The following is a 23,635-nucleotide window of genomic DNA, read 5'->3' on the forward strand; positions in this document are numbered from 1 at the left end:
TTATTATTATTATTATTATTATTATTACCTCCTCTGTCACCTTACAGCTATTTTTTAAAGCTCAGTTCTAGGGCCAGGATCTGCAGTGCTTCTGACATAGCTTGAGGGGCAGATCCCCTGCACTTAAATCCAGCACAGAGCCAGTTGTTCCCTAAACCACATCCCCCATATGCTTGAACAGGTAGGGCAGAGGTTTTCCTTCTTTCTGTTTCTCCTCTCTTAGTAAATATTGAGAAGGCAGTACAAGAGGACAACGTGTTGAGGTTCCCTCAAAATGCTCTACCATCTTCCAAGGTTTTGGAGAGGGTCAGTGGGCAGAGGAAAGCAATTTGTTTCCCCCCTTTAGCTTGTTCATTTACCAACCACTATTTGCTACCTTTGATTATTACAAAAACCAATGCAGCAGTTCTCCAGGTCTTCTTACAAAATTGCTTCCATGCTGCTGCACCATACATTATAGAATAGAGCAATTCATGTTTTTTTGGGGGGTGGAACAGAAACCTTGAACGCTGATTCCACGTTCAATTTTTCTGATGACATACAGCTGAAAAGAAAGAATTCTTTCCATCTAGCCCCATACCTTCCTCATTTACTCTTTTCTAATTAGCATCAGATATGTGTCAGTAGTATTTAGAACAATTAATGCTTTAAAGATGGGAGTCACCACAAGTTTTTCTTCTATTGAGACCAAATTGAAAACATACATCATTTGTTCAGTTGCTAGTACAGTCAAGTTACTTGGTTTATTTACTTTTGTGTTGGTTGGTTACTGACTAAGATCATGGGGTCTAATTTTTCCATTCTGTTACACAAATAGTTTTACAATCAAGTTGAGCTGGTTCAGTTGGAATGCCTCAATATAAAAGTGATGTTATAGATTAGGGACATGATCCATGTTATCAAAAGCAGGGCTGCAAAGTAAGGTCCAAACTAGACATGATGCCAAATGTGGCGGTAGCAATCATGCTTGCACTGTTTTAAAAATGGAACATGTGATGACAGTGCTTATTGGGAATGTAGCAGGGGGCAGGGAAGAGTGAGATTTAACCTTTTCCTTTCCTACTGAGGTTCTACTGAAAATTGTTCCTCCATTGACACCAAGCAGAGCTTTCCTCTGGGGCTAATAACATATGTGGATATTTTTGCTGCAGGGAAGAAAAGGGACAAAAATATCCCCTCCTCATCTGCCTTAAAAACCCACACACACATCCAAGAGTGAGTGCTAACCAAGTATTTATTGTGATTTCTAATTTGACCCTAGAGGGCTTAACTCCAGAATCTACTTTGTTTGCTAGAAGAAGAGCCATGATGACACCATTATAGGGTACCTCTCACTTTATAAGTTGGTCCCAGGTGAGAAGAAGGAAATCGAAGGGTATAGGAGAGGCACAGTAGCATGACTGAGCTTGAGGGCAATTATCTCAGTGTGCCTAATTAGGTGGCTTTTCCACCTGAGGAATAAGACAGTAGCCTAGTTTGCACATAATACTAAGTCATGGCTTGTTCAGCTATGAGTTTTCACAAAGGCTTTCAGAAAATCATGACTTGTTTCTTCAGTGTTTGTTTTGTTTTCTAGCTGATATAGCTGGTCTTTATAGCTAAGGAGAATCTGGAGTGTGGTAGTTAAACAAGCCACAGTTAAGGAAGCGGTCTGGGTTCACATATAACACCAAGCAATAGTTAAAACAAGCCAAGGTTCATGTGCCAACAACAAACCATGGTTTAGTACAGTGGTTTGTTGAAAGCAAACAAATAATAGCGAAGCTAATGGACGAGCTCACACATAACACTAAACCAATGGTTTAGTGTTATGTGTGAACCAGGTTGGTATGAAAACTTTGCAGAGTTCATTCACAAGGTTTCGAGCCTGACTGTAAATGGTTCTGTGAGCCAATTTTACATTTTGAGCATGTAGGGAAGGAGAATTCGAGCCCTAGCAGGTTACTAGGGGCAACACTGGGGCTTTGATGTGAAAACTAACAGCTGGGGAAATGGAGAGGATGGTAACCAAGAGCTGACTGACTCGAGTGGAGATCTGAGGAATGATTGGCCCCAGTCTGACTGACGAAAGTGGAGAATAACATCTGGCAGAGAAAGAGAAAACGACACAGCACATGTGTAAATAACTGGGTGAAAGGAACACAGTGGCATATCCTCCAGCATTTCACAGATGAAAATGGACACGCTTGTAACATGCCTATTTTCATAATAAGGAGGATGAGAGCCAGAGTCCCTCCCTCCTGCTCCCTCTGCCTGCTGTGTGTTCTGCTTGCACTGCGGTAGCCCATGCTCCGCAAATTTACAAGCAAAGAAGCTGATTATTTTGTTTAATGGTATATTAATTGTAATTAAATATAATTTTCCTACAGTACCTCATAAATGGTTCAAAATAAAGCTTAGTTGCTGCTGTATGTGAAATGGTAGGCTGTGCATCACATTGTCAGGGCTGGCCCAAGATATATTACTGCCTGAAGCAGAAGAGCAAATGATGTCTCTCACCCCACTCAGGCCAAGGTCACTGCCACATCTGAATTGGATGAAGATGAGAAACAGAGCTATCTATCATCAGCAGACTGACTTCACCAAGTAGTGTCAAAAGTAGATTTTCAAAAGCAGGGAAGACAAAACTTTGATGACCCATAGTCTCATAGTACCACATTTGAAGCTTAAATTGCAGGTAGGAGTGGAACCAAGTGAGAGTGGTTCCTCTAGCTGCCAACCCACCAAGGCAGACCAGAAGGATACAATATTCAATGTTTTGAAAAGGTGAATTCATGGGGTCACGAAGACTACTTAGTTGACTATTCCTAGGGTAAGTTGTCGGTTATGATGACCAATACAATTTCATTCCCTAAACCAACAAGGGCAGCCCTGCAAATTCAGCAGGGTGAAGCAACCTGCTTCAGGGAGCACCATGAAGGGAGACTGATGAAGGCAGGAACTGGTACCTAATGGTGCAGCCACATTTTAAAGTGTTGGGCTTAGCAGGGGTGCAGACATCATTTGGGCTCTGCTTCAGGCAGCCAAGTGTATTGGGACAGCACCATAAGCCAGGCTAAAAACTGAGCCAGTAAAGATCTAGATATTCAACAGAACCTGGAGTTGACCAGTCACAACCTGTTTAAACTTCTTACTCCAAAATGGCAAATTAGAGAGCAGCCTATGGTGAGTCTCTGGGATTAAAACACTCGAAAAACCACCAAGGTAAGACCCTTCCAAATGTGAAATCAGCAGCAGAGGACACCTATACTGAAGTGCTTTTCAGTGGGTCCCTACATGGTGGTTGTCATGTTTAAATCAGCCTTAAGCTTTCAATGTTTACTGCTGCAAATTTATGTTAAAAGCTACTGGGCATGACTAGCACTTTCAGTTCTGGTATAGTAGGGCTTGATATATTGTCCCCTGTTTATTCCTGAAGCAGAGGTATAATTTTCTGCAGCTGCCAAATTTGAATTATATTTATACCTCTTGCTGTACCTCAAGAGGACTGTGTAGAGACAAAGCATTCATCAGGATATGAAATGTAGAACATGAAGCTTTAACTAGTAAACTACTCAGGGCTGTGTCAGAAAACTGTGTCAGAGACAGTAGCAGGTTCTCATCTGGGCTGGAGTGCCTCAATATGATAAAGGCAAATGTTTGCTTCTAAACTGTCACAAGAGTTCTCAGGTGTCTGTAATGATAACCTAAGGGATGTTTGTGGGGATCCCTGTTCCGCTTCTTACGTTATTCTTGGGAATATCCCTGACATTACACTTAGCCCAGCACCTGTCTGAGGAAGACCATTCCACTACATTAGTGGGTGGTGGGCTCTTACTGGCTCAGAGCATTCAAAGATGGGACAAAGGAATAATAGGGAGCCAATAAGGTCTTATTCAACTCTCCTCCATCATAACATTTAGGATAGCTAGATTATTTTCTGTACATTTCTGTTTAATTCATTATTATTATTTTTATCGGGAGCAACGTCACTGCTTTGCAGACATTGGGATACTGTCCTGTTATTACACGTTCCAGCATATTTGTTCTTGTCCCACTTCACATGCTCTGGAAGCTGGTACATACACCAGAAATTACTGGTAGCGGCTTCCACATGAAGCGAGTGTGACTTCAGTGCTTTGCCTGTCGGTGTTGCTTGAGAGTTGTGGGACTTTCTGTCAGGCTGTGCCCATGGTGTTAAGAAACCACATCCCATCCTCATCCATGCTACTGTAGAGCTGTACCCATAATATTTGACATGTTTCCCAAGAGGACCCAAGCTCAATGGTAGGACACACGCTTTGTCCACATAAGTTTCCCAGGTTCAGTTCTGGGCATTTCCAATTAAATGATCTCAGCAGGGACTGGGAAATACCTTGGAGAATGTTTGCCATTAGTGGTCTGGACAGGCCACTTATTCAGTTAAGAAAGCACCGTATCCATAGAAAACTGATTCTCTTAATTGTGCATTACTCAGGGTGAAATCCAACATTTTACAGATCTGTAGCATCTCCAGTGTTGACAGATTAAGGACCCTGGAGGTACTAGCAGGGAGAACTTCACATAGCCAATAAAGAGGCTTTAGAAAGGGAAAACATATGTGAGATGTTTCGAGGAGTATGATCTCAAACCTCTCACGGTTCTTTATAGCCCGCATGTCCAGCATCCCCCAAACCTGCACTACAAGTCTGAACTCAAATTAACATTTTTTTCAAAAGCTCTTTTTGGAAGCAGGTTCAAAATGCAAATATTTCTCCTATACTGCAAGCTTAGTACCCATTTACAGAGTGGTATTTGAATCACATTACTGGTTTGGGCAAGTGAATCTGAGAATAACAAACATTGATCCATTGTCTTATTAATGAATAAGACAGTGAGAGACCTTTTTGTTAGCCAATAATTGTTGGGGTATTTTGGAATATTATTTCTGCCTGGAAGACACAGTGTGCGTTTTAATAACTGATTTTTGGGTTGTCAGAACTCTGGAGTTTAACAATATTTGATTCAATTCTGTTATTCATATTGGCAAAAGTGAAGTTAAAGTAGATTCAGTGCCAAGTTGCAGCTGTTAAAGAGTTACTAAGAGCCAGAGACAGATGAGCAAGTAGGGATTCAGTATAAAGAAAAATGAAGATATTTTGGCTGCACTCCACAAATCAAACACAACTGAGCACTTGAACTGAAGCTGATATCATACTGATTTATATGGGACAAAACTATGTTCAAATAAATACTTTAGATTTAACTAGTTTCTGGATGTCCACCCCATTCATTTAAAAGGGGCTGACTTCACAATCCTGTGCATTTCTACTCAAAAAGCCTTGCTGAGTTCAGTGGGACTGAACCTACACAGGTAGGCGTGTGTAGGATTGCGGCCTTGGACTGCAGTCATGCCTGTTTACCTGGGAGTGTCCCTTTGGATCTTGCAGGCCTTATTTTTGAATAAACATGTATAGGACTACAGGGTAAATTAGCTTCAGTCCAAGTAGGTACTAATAATGAAAGTGAGATGAAAGCCAGATGAAAGTGAAAAGAGGATTCCTACACCTTGATCTTCCTCCAGAGTTCTGGCTCTTCGCCCTGGCCTGGCCTTGCTTGGACAAACACCTATTCTCAGTGGTGAGTATTCCTGTGGATCATGAGTAGCACCACAGTTAAAGTTAACCACAGTTCCAAGCTTGGACAAAAAAGGACAAGCTGCAATTAGTTGAAAATAGAAGCAGATTCTATATCCATTTAGTATAACATTTAGCATCACAGCTGAGCCAGGCTCTTGGCTACATATCACGGTTGTAGAGCCACTGTGGAGTGAGGGCAATGTCCTCACTTCAGCATCTTGTGGGCAGAAAAATGGCTTGCAGCCATTGGAAACTAGATGATTGCTTCTACCAAAACAATCAGTGAAAAAGGCTTAAAAAGGGTAAAAAGGAAGGGCTTTGAATCCTCTAAAAATCCCCTGGCCATCTTTCAAGCTGGGGAAAAAAAAGATTGGTAAATTAACCCTGATAGTTATATGTTATGTAATATTTGGGTGACATCTAGAATCCGAAATCTCTAAAGAAGAAAAGGTTTCTAAGACTCTTAGGAGGGACATTTTTGAAAAGTACATAATCCAATTTATTTATATTAATATATTCAGTTTATTTATTGTAGAAGAATATATTCAAACATTACATGAAAGTGTGGAGACTTGAATTCGAAAGCATACTTTTCCTTTAGCATAACATTGTTCCAACTGAAGCTGGAACAGCCTACAATGTATTGCACGCTGGGGAACTATTCAGTTCAACACAATCTTATTCTGTCTTGCAGATGTCTAAGATAAAAATACACAGTGCATTTGCCCATTGACGGTGGATTCATTATTCCTTGCAGTTTTCCAGTAATTACTAGTTTCTTGGTTTCTTGGTCCCTCCTCATATATAGTCCTCTTTATTTTGCGTCCTCTGCAAGAGAACATTGTCTTAAGTGTTCTATGGCATTAGATATTAATTGTGCTTGAACTTTTATTTTCTGCCAATCAGAGTTTTGGTAGGATCTTTCATACAGCTACAGTATGTTAGCCATAAGTTAACAGTCTAACCCAGCCTCTACCAACCTATTGCCCTCCAGATGTTTTGTGCTGCCTATTGGTAGTTGTGGTCCAAAACATCTGGAGGGCACCAGGTTGGTGAAGGGTGGGCTAGGCTAGGCTATCTTAGTTGTAATGTTCCCCTGGCAAAAATCAGGAGTAGCCCAGGTGCTCAATGTTCATAGGTCTAGGAACACATGTACTTAAAAAACAGATAACATTCCACATTTGTTGCATAGCCTCAGGTTATGAGGCAGGCTATTTTAGATAGGTGATTTATATTCTCTTGGATTCTCTTCTTCTTCTTCTTCTTCTTCTTCTTCTTCTTCTTCTTCTTCTTCTTCATTTATTGAATTTATATACCATCTTATATCCGGGGGTTTCAGGGTGGTTCACAGAAATCTCCTTAGGAATTTGTCTTTATTTTAAGAGGACAGAGCCCTGCTTCACCAAGTCAAAACCACCAGCATAAGCACCTTTCTGTATGCATTGTGATGCTGGTGCACATCTCTGTCTGTGTCGCAATGATTAGCTGAGCCGTGGTGAACGGCTGCGTGTGTCTCTTGAAGAGAACGGAGATGCATCCAAGGTGGAGGGGTGGACACCAGTTCTTTCTCACATGGGATTTGTTTCCCACAGTTCCAATGGGATGATACCTTCAGTGTGTTTGGTTTGACCACATTTAATTGATCATATCAGAAATGTCCGTGGGCCCAGTGCCTTTTGGATATATTGTTTCATGTGCTTACTTGGGCCAAGTTGTCGTGGTAGTTTTGCTCTCCTATACGCGAGTTTTTGAACGATGTTTGTTCTTTGCCTTCTTTAGCGGTGCCATTTGGCAGTACTCTCTCATTGCATTCTCCCCATCTTATATTTTTGTCTACCGAATAATAATTCAACAGCCCATTCACTGATGCTGGTACCACCTATTGTCCTTGTACCTTTGTCGTACCTGCTATTCCCAAGTGTCTGTTTTGCTTTTGCTGTCCACTGTTGCCATTAAACATGCAGCTGTTTTCCGCTACAGGCATATACAGGCCTTTTGGCTTAGATCAAGTGTGTGTGTGTGTGTGTGTGTGTGTGTGTTTGTAGTATATTTGCTTTGTTTCCATCCCCATTTTCAGTGATGGCTACAGCTAGGAAGATCCAGTATGTCAGTGGGGCATAATTATGAGGGTGTGGGTGGGCAAAGTAATTATGCCTATAGGGGTAGCCATTGTGGTGCCCTCTAGTTTCTGTTGGGCTTCATCTTGCATTCGTTTCAGCCAGCATGGCCAATGATCAAGTATTGTGAGAGTTATAGCCCAACAACATGTGGAGGATACCTCATGGGCTACCCTAGTGGGTGAGAGGGTGAAACAAACAGTGATCATGTTTGGGGAAATACACCTTACAAATGAAGAAGTAAATACAGTGCTGGTTTCAGCACAAGGGGTAGAGAGAAGGGCGAGGAAATACAGCAGAATCCCCATCAATAAGCAGCAGAGCACTGGTTTATTTTCTAGCCAGTATCATGGCTGTGGCCCATTACAGTATTTGAAAGCTGAGCCACAAAGACAATCTGCATATGAGTCACTCTGAGTTAGTCATCACAAACTCTCTTTAAGCTGCATCACCACTAGAGATTGCCTGGAACCAGGAGCCCAGAATTCAAGCTCCACTCTTCCTGGAAAAAGCTTTGGGCCGTTCTTTGTGGTTACCCTCTCAGAGGGGGCAGCAAAGATGTTGGTGAGCTTCAGGCTAGCATGTTTGTCTTTACATTTGAGTAGACTTGTGTGCATGGCAGTATTTTGATTGAGCTTTGGGTTTCCAGCAGCTGGGGAAGTATTGATCCTAATCCGGTCATAACGAAGCACTTACAAGCCCCAGTGAGACTTAAGTGGGAGACTTCAGCTTGTACATAAGCCTCTTTTGCTACATTAAAATAAAAATGGCATCAATCAGTAGCAAAGGAAGAAGCAGATACCATACCCTCCAACATTTCTCCAATGAAAACAGGGACGTCCCATTCCATAATGATAATTTTACTATTTATACCCCACACAACTTACTGGGTTTCCCCAGACACTCTGGGCAGCTTCCAACATATATAAAAGCATAATAAAACATTAAACATTTTTTTAAAAACACTTCCTTATACAGCATTGCCTTCAGACTGCTCAGGGGTCAGATAACTCCGTACAGTCCAACATTTCTCCAGTGAAAATAGGGACATCCTAAGGAAAAGTGGGACATTCTGGGATCAAATCAGAAACTGGGACAGCTTATCTAAATCAGGGATGTCCCTGGAAAATAGGGACACTTGGAGAGTTTGAGACACACTGAGGTGACAGCTGGTGTTCAGGGGCAAAAATTGACAAAGACAGCAACAGTAGTTTGCAGTTCTGAATGTTTGATTTAACTGGGGCCAGGTTTTTGAGTCTGAGACATGACATGAATGTATTTGGGTTGATCTGGGGCATGCTCAGAAGACCTACATTAAGTTGTGACCCACCAAGCCAAATATGCCTCAGCAGCTATGTATAGGAGGAGGCACCAAAGGCACCAAAGCACCTGGCAGGCCATACTAAATGGCTTGTGAGCTGTTTTCAGCTTGGTTGAGCACAGTTTACGCAGGCCTGATCAAAGCCATGTGCTTTGGTGCTCAGCCACTAACTTCAGAGCTTCTAAAAACCTGTTACAAAAATAGATTTCTAGAACAGACCATTTCAACCACTACTTCTCAGTGTTGGTAGCCTGCATAGATGTTCCAGTGTTTGTGTTTGCCACATATGACTTACATCAGAATGGGGCACCTGTGGCTCTTATCATCAGACACTTCTCTCATCTCTGACTGTGACCATGCTGGCTGGAGGAGATGGGAACTGGTGTCCAACAGCATTTAGGCCCTCAGATTCCTCATCCCTGACAAAATAAACTACACATAGCCAAATGCTCTGCTAATAACGAAAACAGAAACCTATGGAGCTGATATTGTCAGCGTTAATATCTGCTACATTTTTTTGCCCTTTTTGATCACACTTGATCCCCAGTTCAGGAATACTGTATATATTACAGTTAATGACTTTTTCAAAACATATTTCATGAGGAATTTCCTGCGAAAACAAAAGGCACATCATGTTTTCAACAAGAGCCCCTTTAATCCCATTCTGAAAATGAATTCCTATTAGGCAATGGGAATGAATACATTTTTATAGTTGCTAAATCACAGTAGAGTAACTCCATTAGACATGGGGGATATCATTGTCAATTAAATGGTCAAAAACACTGGTTACAGTTTAGACAAAATTAAGCGTTTATAAATGTCATTTATCTATGATTTCAGTAGGAGAGTGGCGCAGATTCTCAGAGTTACACTCCTGTGTACACTTACTTTGAACTCATTGTGACTTATTTGTTTATTTGATTGATTGATTTATATTCCACCCTTCATCAACAGGTCTCAGAACGGTTCACAAGATAAAAGCATAAATAAACAGAAACCACAAAACAATAACCCCCTCCCACAAACACATTTAAAAGACTGTGGAATATTAATCAGCCTACACACACATTCATAGGATTGGTCTGCCACTCTTTCCCACTGAATTCAAAGGGTTTGTAAAGAGAGCTGATTTTGACTAAATGTTTCCTCATTTAACACAGAGACAAATATGATACAAGTATCATACATGGAATCTCTACACTGTTGTTCATTAGTGCTGCAGGATAGATTCCCAAAAAAACCAGGCATGCAGATGAACCATAGAAATTGACGGGTTTAGTGGCACAATCAACAGGTTATAAGGCTGTATGTAACTTTCTCTGGATTATGCCCCAAAGCAGGAAATTTCAAAGTAGAATGCTATTTGCCATGAGCCCAGCCTACTTTATCTTTACTCTGCTAAAAAATATTGTGTAATGCTAGCAACAGAATCAGTTATGAGATGTTATCCTCCAGTTATTCTGCTTGACAACTTCCAGTGGAACAAAACTGATGGAAGAAAACAGTCCAAAGAATGCAAATATTGCCACAGTAGCAAGCAACTTCTGTCATCGTCAGGGAAATAAATGTTGGAACTGTTGCAGTTTTGGAAGTTGCTTGCTACTGTGGTGTTTTGTTAAGTTCTTGGCTCATGTGAAACCCTAGTCGTGAAAACAAGCAACTGATTGCAACATACTATTTGAGCACCAGCTTTGATTTGAAAGGCGGCGGGCAGTGGAGATCAAGAGCCAGTGGTTGTGTAGTGCCAAGATTACAAGTGGAAATACTCATGTTCAAATCCTCATTCAGCCATGAAGCTCACTGGGAGATCATGATCACAATCTGTCAAAGGGAGGTTGTGAAGATAAAATGGGGGGAAATAAGTATTATGTACACCACCAGGAGGTTCCTGGAGAATATACAGGATACAAATTAATTTTGAAATCAAATATAATTTGTTTCTTTGTTATTTTAGAGTTGCCTGTCCTCCCTGTTTCTCCAAGGAAACTCAAGACTTCTAACCAGCAGTACTAAAACAGACATAATCTCTGTACCCCACAATGTAAATTCAAATTAATAGTATCTGATCTGCTTAACAAATAAAAACAGCAAAAACAAACAAACCCCAAATCAAACCTAAACCAGAAAAATTTCACAGTTAACCAAAGCCCTTTCCACGAAGCAAGGTCTAAACATCCATAGAAGTATAGTGACAGAGCACATTGGACATCACCTAGCAAGGCATTCTGTTAAAAATAAGCAGACAGGTGTATTGCTAGGATTCTTACAAAGAATGTTGGACTTGGTACACCTCTTGGTACACCTTTTGAACCCATCAGGACTGTGCAGACCATGTGAAATGAATGTATGCAGAGTAGGGATTGGGATTATTCCTACTGGCCCTACTTTCTTCCCGGTATATATGTTCAGCATAACGTCTGGGTCCCCCCCCCCCATGGGTCCCTTATACCTAGGCAGAGTCTATGGGTGCACAGTTTACATATGCATAGGTTATGTACAGACATACTATGTCTGATGTGTATAGGCCATCAGGTGCCGGTTCAGTCCCCGCTCTATGCATGTGCATATTACACAGACATAAGCATCTGAATAGTCCTAGATTCATTAAGAGATGCCAATTATGGACTTCATTATGAACTGCTTTGTAAATTTAAAGCACACAAGTGAACCATGGGGAAAGCAAAAGTAGAGTTGTGAAGCTGGCCCATACTTCCACCAGAGGACTCAGGAAGGAGTATACTTTGGTATACTGAACCTTCCAAGGCACTGTACGTCTGCATGCCAGTTGCTGAGGAGCGAGGAAAGGTTTTCTTGCTCTGCTGGGTAGCTGGCTGGCCACTGTGGGAAGAAGAAGAATGGTGGATCTTCAATTTGCTCTCTCAAGACTCTTTTTATACTGTAAATCTCTACTAAACTGTGGAATGAAATTTGGGGTGGAGGCATGCAGGCAAGATTGGTGGGTAAGATCAAGCCATAGAATGGAAAGTAGGGAAGAACAGGTGATCTGGCATACATATTTTTTGTCCAGAAAGGCAAACCATCTCCATCACTGTAACACTTTTTAGTAGATGTAAGGATTCAGCTTACAAGGAGAAACAACAGCTTGAAAGTTCTTAGTTCAACTTTCTTTGTTTCTGTAATACTCGCTAATAAATGAGGCAAAACGGGGTGGGGGTGGAGGTGGAAATAGCATGCGGGAAGCTCTCCTACATAGAGACTTTAATTCCCCAACTCTCTGCTTGAATGCTTTTACTATAAGCACAAACATAGTTCAGGTCACCAGGTCAGAAAGCTGGGGGCTGCCCGGAGCATGCTTGCTGATCATTAGTAACCTCTCAATTTTCAAATAGTCCCAAGAAATCCTTTCTCCATCATCTTTCTTTTTAACTTTTGCCTGCTGTCTGCTGAACTCTGACTACTGAGGTTTGAGTGGAAAAACCTACTTGAAATGGAAATTGCCTAGCATTGCTTTTCTGGTGGGACTGCCAAATCAGATCAGAATGATGTGGATTGCTTCCTATTAGTTTAAATTAATAGCAGGTACCAGCATTTGCTGTGATATCAGATCATGCAATGTACTTGAACAAAAGTTATGCAAGCCCTGGGATGGATTCTATTTTCATATGAAGACAAAAGAAAAGAAAAGAAAGCTTCAGAAAATGGTACTTAATTATGTTACTGAGAACCATGGTTCTTTTTGTTTTTGTTTTTTTAGGACGATGCTTTGCAGTCCTGTAAACATTGAAGGGGTCAGGTCTATGGTGGAACAAATCCACTTGGCTTAAACCTTCAGGCAGTGTTGAGATTCTTTGCCAGAGAGGTGTGTGGTCTTCCACCTTCTTTTCAGAAAGAGTGGTGCACATATAGTGAGAGGCAAATAGGTTTACTTAGTCCAAGTGGAGACACTTGTTTGAACCATGCCTTTCTGCAAAAAAAGTAATAGAATATATTCAGTTTAATAACAATGGGGTTCAACTCATTCAATGCTAGGGAGCTATTCACTACTGCAACAAGGTTTGTGAATTCCCCCTCCCCCCTTGTACAGACTTGTGAGCAAGCCCCATTGGAATAAGTAGAGCTTAGTTCTAAGGATCAGGGTGCAACACATGGCGGTTTAAATTGACTCGAAAGATGGTGGGGGTTATTGTTTTTATTTGTTATAATGGTATGTAGTTTTGTGTTCTTATACTGCAAACTAACCTGTGATCCTCAGATGAAGGGCAGGATAGAAATTAAATAAAGAAATAATGACCAAGTCCTACTGAAAGCAAAAAGACTTTACTGTTACCAAATTGTCCCATTGGTTGCATACAGAGCTGCATAGGGGAAAAAAAATCAGAGATTTGTAGAGTTGGAAGGGACCACAAGGATCATCTAGTCCAACCCCCTGCAATGCAGGAATCATTTGTCCAACATGGAGCTCGAATTCACAACTCTGAGATTGAGAGTCTTGTGCTCTACCATCTGAGCTAGAATTTAGGTACTCTGGAAGCACACTTATTGAATTGTTGAAAAATAGACAAATCCCCCAGGCTAGCTTTACTCTGAACATGGGTGGCCATGACTACAAATTGGTGTCATTTAAGTGTATAGTGTATGCACTGTGTGAAGAAGAACACCAACCAGAACTATGCACAGTATTCTATGAATAGGATTCATAACATAAGTAGAAAAGATTGTGGCAACTACAGTTTTTAAGTAAGTTTGCATACACCCTAACTTTTGCTGGATCGAGACCCCTATATAGAACTGGACTCAGCAACTGATAATTCCCATTGGTAACAATAGTGATAGTTTCACACCACCAAGTCACCATTGCAACTTGCTTTAAGTTAACTAACTCTGTAGGCAGGTGGTGTTAATTCATGGGACTGTTTAAGAATAAGGATGACCTATCAAAGGAAATCCGTGCATTCCAAGAAGCATTCCAGGAGACATTTTGTGAATGGAAGAAGTTTATGCCAGAAATTGGCTTTTAAAGAACATAGATACTGTATAAGACAAGTGCAAGATTAGCATCTGTAGCTCCGTCGTCTCTACCCAAACCAGCAATCTGTTCTAGGCTATGAGCTGGGGAAAAGGTTTCAGGTTTTACTAGCCATCTGGTTTACCTATTGGTATACCAGTGGTAATAAATGACATCAGTATTTTCACAACCAAATGACATTGGTGGGATTCTATTACACCAGGGATATTTGGGTATATGAGCCCAAAGACGTTTCTAGTTAACAAGGTTACTGGTATTGACTTTGCTGAGTTAATAACAGATGTAGCAACCAATGTATGAATTTCAGTTTTTCCACAACACTGGGAAAAATGAGAGCTTCTATCCATGCCCACCAGACTAATGAGTCTCAAGTGTTTTATTTCCATTGCAGACAAATTAAGGGAGAAGGAAGGGGGCTTACCATGCCTTAGGCTTTATGCCATCAGAAGCCTCAGCATATCAAACCAATAGGAAATTTATTTTTATTTTTGAGGTTTAACATTCCCTGTGTAGATGAGATCTTCAAAAGAGCTTAGTTCACCATTTAGGCATCTGCCTAAACATTAAGGGAAGAGCTTCCCCCTGTTGAGTTCTTTGAAAAGCTAGTCTTACTGCAGTCTCACAGCCCTTTTCAAGGGTGGTGAAGGTGAATTTACTTCAAAGTCTGCTTTGAGCTTCAAACCTTCTGTGTGATATCTTTATAGTCTGCTGCTTTAAAAATATACCATTTGTAGGTGAGTGAAATGGAGGGGAAGAATAGGATATTGTGGCTCTTGATCCTTGCATTTGTTCATTTATTCTGCTATGCCAAAAGGGGCCAGAGCCATTAGGTTGTTGCTTAATGCCTTCTTAAAGAATGGCTATCATGTGAGTCATCTGTGGGTCCTTTTGACTGAAGGTAATTATGAGCCATTCAGAAATATATTTTTTGGGAACACTGTTGCATATGCTGTGGCCTTTGTAACCATTGATCCTCTCTGTCTGACGGAGTTGGAGGAATTCCTACTTTTTGAGAAGATTCCAGAAGGTGGTGGTGGTAGCCTGCTGCTGTATTTTCCCATAGGGCGGTACACAGTTCTATGCTGACTCCTATCCTTTTCAACATTTATGTGAAGCCACCAAGAGAGGTATTTGGAAGGCATGGCATTCAGTGCAATCAGTGTGTGGTTGTCACACACTTGCTTCCCTCCTTTCTGTCACATACAACTGAGGTGACTTACTCCATTTCACTGATGAGTTGGATGGGGGCCAATAAATTGAAACCGATTAAAGATAAAACAGGTATTGATGGTAGGAAAATCTCTTGTTCAGGATAGTGGATAGTGCCATTATATAGTTTAACCACTAGATGGCAATCTAATTAGTTGTATCTGCATGGAGTCAGGAGGAGCTGAGATGTTAAATACCTTGCTTGGCTTTGTGACCTCTTCCATGAGAGGTGAATAGCTATTCTGTTTCTTCTCTTTAGTTGGAGGGACTTTGCCACTGCTGTATATGCCTTGGTGACTTTTGTATTAGATTATTGCAATGCACTCTGTATGATATGGCTCTGAAGACTGCCAGGAGACTACTGCTGGTCGAGAAATACTAGTGTGGGCAGAAGGGAACATATTACACCTGCTTTTAAACATCAGCCCTCCGAAAAAGGTGGCTTACAAGTGCAATTCAGCATGATAGTTTTAAAATCTGAGACTTTATAATTGATCTATGACCCTGCCACAAATGCAACAGTACAGCTCCTGTTCAACAGAAAAGCAAAAGCCTGAAAGATCATTGTACATACAGAAGAGCCTGCCCAGTTCCTGGCATGTCCAGTTAAAAGGAACTCCTTGCTTAGGGAAGCTTGATTGACCAGATTACTTGATATTTTTTAAGAGGATAGCAGAAGACATCTCTCTTCCAGACTGCATTTCACATTCAGAAGTTAAACTGAGAATTAAAAGACTCTAATATCCTTCTCATACTGATCTGCTGAACTGAAATATTTGCTATATGTTAGACATTTTAATTCTGGTGTTGAATTATTATATTGCATTAAAGGAGGGGCCTATCTCAATGTTCAAGCTCATGTCTTGCATGCAGAAGGTCTCGGGTTCAAACTGAAAGAATATTGGGTGGCAGAGAACCATGGCTAGTCATAGAATACATCTGGACTAGATGGATCGGTGTTCCGACACAGCAGAAGAAGGCCTCATCTCATATACTTCTATTAACAGAATAAATTCTAAACTGTTTTGGAAGCGTAGCTGAGAAGAGATCTAGAAATGTAATACAAACGTACACACCTACATAATGCATAACATAAATAGTGTGCCTGAAGAAAATATTAGGGCCGCCACAATGAATCATAAGAGTAATTAATATAATGCAAAATATTTTATATATTATAAACATTATATATATATATATATAAACATTATAATTATTTATTGCCCATATAAAATGAAAGCATCATCCATGCAACTAATAAAATCATCCACAACTGGGTTATGAGACTATTTCTGGCTATGATAGATGGGATATATTCCCTCATAAAGCTGAATCAACGTTCCCAAACTTCTACCTACCATTATTGACAGGCTCAACCAAAACAGAATAAAATATAAAAATATGTAGTAATATGGGAAAACTGCAGCAGGGCTTGAAAAACATCAAATACCAGTTTCCTCAAATGTTGCTGCTAGCACTTAGAATGTGTGTGCGTGTGTGTGTGCGCGCGCGTGCGCGCGCGTGTCACACACACATACTGTTCTGTGAAGGCTTGGTAGCTAAGATTGTGCGGGGAAAAGCTATCAAAACATCCTAGAGCAAAGAATTGAAAGCCTAGATGTAACTTCAATGACTCATCTAATCAATTGAACAATATGAGGGGAAAGAAATATAAGTTGTAGCTGGCTCTAAATTTGAGAAATAATGGTTCCTCTTAATTAATCAGGTGTCTTCTTCCATTATTAATATTATTACTACTACTAAGGTTTGCAGTGGTTTGGCCCATTAATCAGCTCACCAGGATTTGCCTCTAAAAGAAAGAAAGCAAAAAGCAGAATGAGAGGAGGACAATGTGAAAGTAAGCTGAAAGAGGGAGGGAGAAGCTTTGACTCACCTGTGCTTCCTCAGCAGCCAGGGAAGAGAGCAGCAAGCCCCAAAGGCGAGAGAGCAGAAGAAGCTGCAGCAGAAGCCCTGCCGAGCCCAGACTGCCACAACTGGTGGAGGTCTCCCATACCAGAAGCCAAGACAAACAACTGGGGGAAGCAACTTCCAGAGAGGTATTCCAAACAGGGAAGACTACAAAACCTGAACATCTTTCCAGTTGGCACCCTCGGGTGAGGCCTGAGAATCCAAAACAAGGTCAGCCACCATTTGGACTTCAAAGTGCCCCAGGGATGGAGAGAGTCCCCTGTGAGGGTTTAGTTTTCCCCCTGCCCTTTGCAGTTAGGAGCTGATGACAAACCTGACAATAAGAACACAGTAAAAACTCAAGACCGTGTTGAAAAGTTGGACATAAACTCTTTCCCGCCTGTGTCCAGATAAACTTTTATCTGGATAATTATGTTTACAATATAATGGAGAGAAACTTGGTATGACCCGAAGTTGTGAAAGACAAAATGTGGTCCAATGAATAGTGTTAGACTTGGATGTGAATATGTGAGTTTTAGTCAAGCTAGTGTCCATTGAGTGCCTTTGAGTTACTGTAGCTGTTCTAGGCCTCAGGGATTTAATCAGGATTTAATTTATAGTGTTATACTTTTATTACCAGAAAAGAGAAGCTTCTAGTGCTTGCCTAGTGTATTGTCTCCACCATCTCCACAAACAGATTTGTAGTCTTTTTCTTGGCATAAAGAGGCTAGCATAGAAGGAACTTAGTTCTTCAGGGCCTGAAGCCGTTTCTTGAAACTTGTGTGCTTACTTGTCTGTGAGTGGAAATTATAATTGCCTTTGTTGGCTTCTGTTCCACTGAAAAATTCCCATGTATATTAAATACTCGTAGTCGGATAGCTCATGCCAAAGAGCATTTTGTACCCCAATCCTAAGCTTCAATTATGAAAGTAACTACCACTGAATGTTGGCCTTAGACCATGGGTCAGCAACCTTTTTCACCCATGGGCCAGTCCACCATCCCTCAGACCATGTGGTGGGCTGGACTGTATTTTTTTTTGGGGGGGGGGAAATAAACAAATTCCTATGCCCCACAAATAAGCCAGAGATGCATTTTAAATAAAAGGAAACATTCTACTCATGTAAAAACACACTGATTCCCAGACCATCCGCAGGCTGGATTGAGAAGGTGATTGGGCTGCATCCGGCTCACAGGTCTTAGGTTGCCTACCCCTCCCTTAGACATTCTGCCAAGATAGGTTTCATCAACTTGATGCTTTTTATATGGCTTGGGCTGCAACTCCCTTCATTCATGAGTATTGGCCATGCTGGTTGGAGCAGATAGGAGTTGTAGTGCAAAACTCTGGGAGGCACCAGGTTGGGAGAGGTTGTTCTAAAAAGTTAGTAGCAGGCCCACCCTTCTTTGGGCATAAACTTCAGTTTTAAAATAACATTTGGGGTAGGGAAATGCTGGTCACTCTATAATCTGGTGCCTGAAGCCACTTTGCCATGCCTCATATAATAGGGCATCCTTGGATTCCACTGAATGAAGTCAGTATACCGTATTTTTTGCTCTATAGGATGCACCCGACCATAGGACGCACCTTGTTTTAGAGGGGGAGAACAAGAAAAAAAATTCTCCTCCTCTCTGCTCAGCGCCCCTTCAGGTTCCTTTTGACCTGCTCTTTGGGACTGGCAGGGGGAAACGCTACTGGCGGGGGAAGCACTGCACGCAGCCTTCCCGCTGCCCCCGAGCTTGTGGGGCTGGCAGTGGGGGGAAGCGCTGCTTTCTCCCACCGTCAGCCTCAAAGACCAGGTCAGGGAGCAGTGCAAAGGCTGCGCGCAGCCTTCCCGCTGCCCCCCGAGCTTGTGGGGCTGGCAGTAGGGGGAAAGCACTTCATAGTTAGAGCTTGTTCTTTCTTCATGTTTTTAATCGTGAATGTTGGAATGATTTGTGGGCATTGACATGAAAAATCCACATCAACGTAGCAGGAAGATTATTTGGATAGGGTATAGGGATGCTTAGTAAATTCCCCCTATTTGAATTTCTCCGTATATTTCGGGGTACCGAATAATCTGATCTTGTTTGCAGAGTGGCACTGACACATTAGCGATTTGCAGTTCTTCTCTCTCTTTTGTTTTATTTCTGTACCTTGTCTAAATATGCTGTGCATCTGCAGTTTGCTTCAGTCTTCAGCCACATCTCTCCCCATCGTTATTGATTATCAAAGTACACAAGCACATATGTGCATTAATTAAAAACTGAACCAAAAGGGAATCTTGGTATGACTGCATGGGGACTGTAAAGTGCAGCAAACTGGGCATGTATCAATTCCAAAATTGATTTTAGAAATTCTCCAAGTTAAAATAGGAAGGCAGGTGGAGTGGAACATGAGCCAGATCCAACCCACAAAACAATAACAGAAGGGGACATCTGCTCATCCGTAGTGGGATACTAGATTTCTGTCAGCTCCTGCTCACAGATATTGTCTGCAAAATTCACATGCCTTTTTATTCCAATGGTAACACTTTCCATATGGGGAATTGCTTCAGTGAACTCTCACTAAGAATACAACTTGTGCTGCAACCAGCCCAATATGAGTTTTTGAATTTAAGTAGAAGCAAGAGAAAAAACTTTTTATTGGACAGTACCATTTCAGGTGAGAAAAAGTGTGTGTGTATTATGTAAAATATTCTTCCATTAAAAGGTTTTCTGTGTCTGAGGGAAAGGGGAGGGGGAAGCGCAAAAGATGAGATCAAATATTCTTGTTCACATCCTCCTTGGCATTCCTGCCTTTAGTGTAGATGAGTTTGCTGCATCCCCTCACTCTTCACTTGGGCTGGGCAATATATCGATATATTGTCCAAAATCGGTTTGAAGTCCATATTGTGATATTGGTTTCATAATTTTTGACCTGGCAATATATTGTGAATCTTTGTGTGTGTGTGTGTGTGTGTGTGTGAGAGAGAGAGAGAGAGAGAGAGAGAGAGAGAGAGAGATGCAAAAAACCATGGGGAAAACCATGAAGCTGTTGGCTTTTTGCAGTATGGTAGCGCTGCAGAGAGCTTGCTGGGGAGACCATGCATTAAAAAGGGACTCAAAAATAATTTAAACAAGGTTTTAATAAGAAAAACAAAAACTCCTTTTACACTAAATACATTAACAAACAAACAAACCAGACCCAACCACCAACCCATCCCCCAGGGAAATGGGAGAGCTAGGTGCTGCTCCTTATATTTTTTTTTTTTTTTAATCATATTTATTAAAATTTCCAATAATAACAGAATAAAGAAGATAGAAAAGATAAAGAGAGAAAAGAAAGAAAAAAGACCAATTTTAAACCCTTATTTTCATAACCTTCTTTCTGGGACTCCCTCCTTCCCCTCCCGACTGTATTCCCCTTTCCCTACGTTGGTTCCACAAGTTCTCATTCCCAATTTAACCTAATATGTTATGCCTAATAACCAATTTAAATTACAATCTTAACATCACTCCTCACCTTTAACAAAATAGAACAAAGATTTTTTTCCCCAAAATCTACCCCGCTTCCTTCCACGAATTCCCCCTTTTCTTTTTTTTTTCCAAAACTTGTTAAATCAAAATACCAAAGTTATATATAAAAAAAAAATTTAAAAGATAGAAAATAGAAGAAGGTTCCAGAAGTTGATTACATAGCCTTTGGATTCTAGAATTCCCCCTCCCTTCCCCGGTTTAGATTCCCTATGTCCATCAGTCTGTATGTTGTCGGCCTGGAGGTCTCAAGTCCACAGCCAAACTTTCTCAAATCATCTTGCCGGTTTTTTATAAATTTACTTGTTTTGATGATGTGTAATTTCAAAAGTCCAGTCTAATCGAGGCCTTTAATTTCCCTTGATCATTGTTACTCCTCCCATTGTTCTTGCCGTGGCGTAGTTGGTCCTTTACTCTTTTGTTTCTTACTTTCTCAGGTTTCTGTCTTGTTCAGCTGCAAAACCATTCTTATTCTGAAATCTAGTATCTCTACAGAGGTTTGTTATTCAGGAGCTTACTTAAATAGAAAGATTCTATTGTGTTGTCACCTCTGTAGACAAAACAAATATTTCAGTTTTGCTACTTTCCCAGGAGCTAAGACCAGTAATACACATCCCAGAGTAGTTTTCCATATACGCCGCTTGTAATGTCCCAAAGCCCCTCTAGAGGGATTGCAATAACTTTGTGTCCTCTCATCCAAAAGTCAAATTGTTGTTTCTTTTTCCACCCGACATTTTGTATCCATATTTATATCCAATTGTATCAAAATTAACCAGCAAAATACTTGTAGCAAAGTCCTCTTTATATTCTCAAGATTTGACAGCTACTTTGACAGCTGTCAAACTCTCCATCTCTCTCCGCCAGGTTCTCTGAATCGCCCCGGTTCCCGGGGGGGGGGTTGCCTTTTCCCTCTCACCCTCGACTCTCCTCCAGCACAATTCTTGTAATGATTCCATCGTGGAATTTGGTATTTTTAATCAACAATAAACTTCTGAATTGATCTTGGTTTCTCAGTCCTTGTTTTAGCATGTTTACAATCAGGGAGGGGACTGACTTCCTTTTTAGATCCCCCCCGCTCGTGCCAAATCCGAAAAAAAATTCCTTTTTTTCCCCCTCCTTTTGTACCCGGTTACCCAATTACTCACGGGTTTTTGTTAAATGTCCGAATTTCAAATGGAAGAAGCCAGCGCTCTCCGACGAATGGCATGCGGCTGCGCTGGGCAGGGGAAGCAATAGACTCAAAGTACCACGCCACTCCCAGGCACCCGATCCGTAGCCTTTAAAAAGGCTCCTTCACGAGTCGGGAGGGCGCTGACGGTACCAGCCGAGTCCCCATGTCCACGGGCCCCGTGCCCGTGGTTTTTAAGGGTCCCCGCGTCGCCGGCGCGGTAGGACCCAGCCCCTGCCGAGCCGACTCCCTCCGGAGCTCGGAGGGAGTCCGCCATTCGGCGATGGCGCCAACCCGGAAGTCTAGGTGCTGCTCCTTATATACTACACCCAATTGCCAACACAGCTTAATCAGTACAACTCGGCAGCACCTGCTATGTTTCACAACTGTAAAGCTGGGTCTCGTTATCTTGCTCTGGCCCTTGCTTTGGCCCCTTAAAGACATACACATCGGGTGGAACAGTGATGAACCTTTACATTTAAAGAAACCATTCAACAGAAGCCAGCCCAGGCTTCTCTTGTTTCCTGCAGCCCCTGTTAACTCTGCCAGCTCCCTGCTTCATGCAGGGGACAGCGAATCACAAAAGCAGACATTGGCAAAAATCACAGTGCAGGAAAAACCATGAAGCCAGCACAATACCAAATCAAACACATCTTTAAGAAAAATACACTAAGGATGAACCCTACAAGAGAAGTATTAAATATTATTGGATTCTGGGTAATACAGGAAACTGGTTCTGTTCATGGAGCAATTGGGATTATATTTGCCCTTCTGTGATTTTAACACAGATATTGATGATTAACTTCTACCAGACACAGTATTTCTTATGTAAATATTCAAATGCAATCATGGCTGATTAGGCAACTCAAACGTTCCTCCCTTAGCTTAGCCTTTGTTTTCATTCAAACATCACATAAGGTATACTTGATAACACCAGTGTCATGCAGCCTTGCTTTCCTTTTATGCCATCTTTAAATTATGCTCGATAGTTAGAGGCCATCTTTAGTTACAGCAGTTTTTAGAGGTTAATCCGAGCTAAGGTAATTTAAATATTGGCAGAGAGCTGTAGACCAGGCGTCCATAAAACCTCTGTACAAAGTGAAGAGATTGATTTTCTTTTTGCTAATAAAAACAAACAGTTGCGTCTCCCATATGGTATCCTCTTGTAAAATATTTACATCTGAAAGGCACCCAGATCCTTACTGAGGACTGCAACTTAAACCGTGTTGGTAAGGAAGGAGAGGGCAATCAGAAAGGCTCTTAGCCCAGCTTCTGGATCCCCTTCCCTTTTCATGTTGTATATAAAGCAGCGGCTATGGGCCACCTTCTGCTCCCACGATAAAGGCAAGTAATCTTTCCTAGTTTTTGCAGGCTTGAAAATAATAGTATCAGCACTGTTATGTGAAGCTTGAGATTTTAATTCTACAGAGCTTGCCTGCTTTCATGACGAGTGTTGTTTTGCCCCTATGAGTATGGCGGGGGAAGTGTTTGTCCCCCCACCCTGTTTTCAGTGGTGTCATGGAAATTTTTGAAGTGCAGGTGCTGTCCCAATAGCCCCACAACCCTGCTACCAAAGGTGAGCAAAAATGCAGGGAGCTGTGTTATTTGTGTGTGCCTATAGCTATATGATCGGAAGGTCGGCGGTTCGAATCCCCGCAACGGGGTGAGCTCCCGTTGCTCAATCCCAGCCCCTGCCAACCTAGCAGTTCGAAAGCATGTCAAAAGTGCAAGTAGATAAATAGGTACTGCTCCGGCAGGAAGGTAAACGGCATTTCGGTGTGCTGCTCTGGTTTCGCCAGAAGCGACTTAGTCATGCTGGCCACATGACCCGGAAAAAC

The 23,635-nt window shown here is 41.5% G+C and overlaps 1 protein-coding gene across 14 annotated transcripts in view; it reads left to right on the forward strand.

Annotated features, from left to right (window-relative positions):
- KALRN (kalirin RhoGEF kinase) overlaps positions 1 to 23,635 on the forward strand; it is a 509,101-nt gene that overhangs the window by 62,184 nt on the left and 423,282 nt on the right. For 8 of the 14 annotated variants that reach the window (XM_081004646.1, XM_081004656.1, XM_081004642.1 and 5 more), the window contains exon 2: positions 17,140 to 17,370. The exons of 4 other annotated variants lie outside the window; for them this stretch is intronic. In XM_081004646.1, the coding sequence (XP_080860772.1) occupies positions 17,140 to 17,370 (231 nt within the window). The remainder of the gene's footprint in view (positions 1 to 17,139; positions 17,371 to 23,635) is intronic. 2 more of the 14 variants (XM_081004653.1, XM_081004655.1) reach the window with 1 other exon arrangement.

The sequence above is a fragment of the Podarcis pityusensis genome (assembly GCF_964106645.2).
Source record: "Podarcis pityusensis genome assembly, chromosome: 1".
In the NCBI taxonomy this organism is placed as follows: domain Eukaryota; kingdom Metazoa; phylum Chordata; class Lepidosauria; order Squamata; family Lacertidae; genus Podarcis; species Podarcis pityusensis.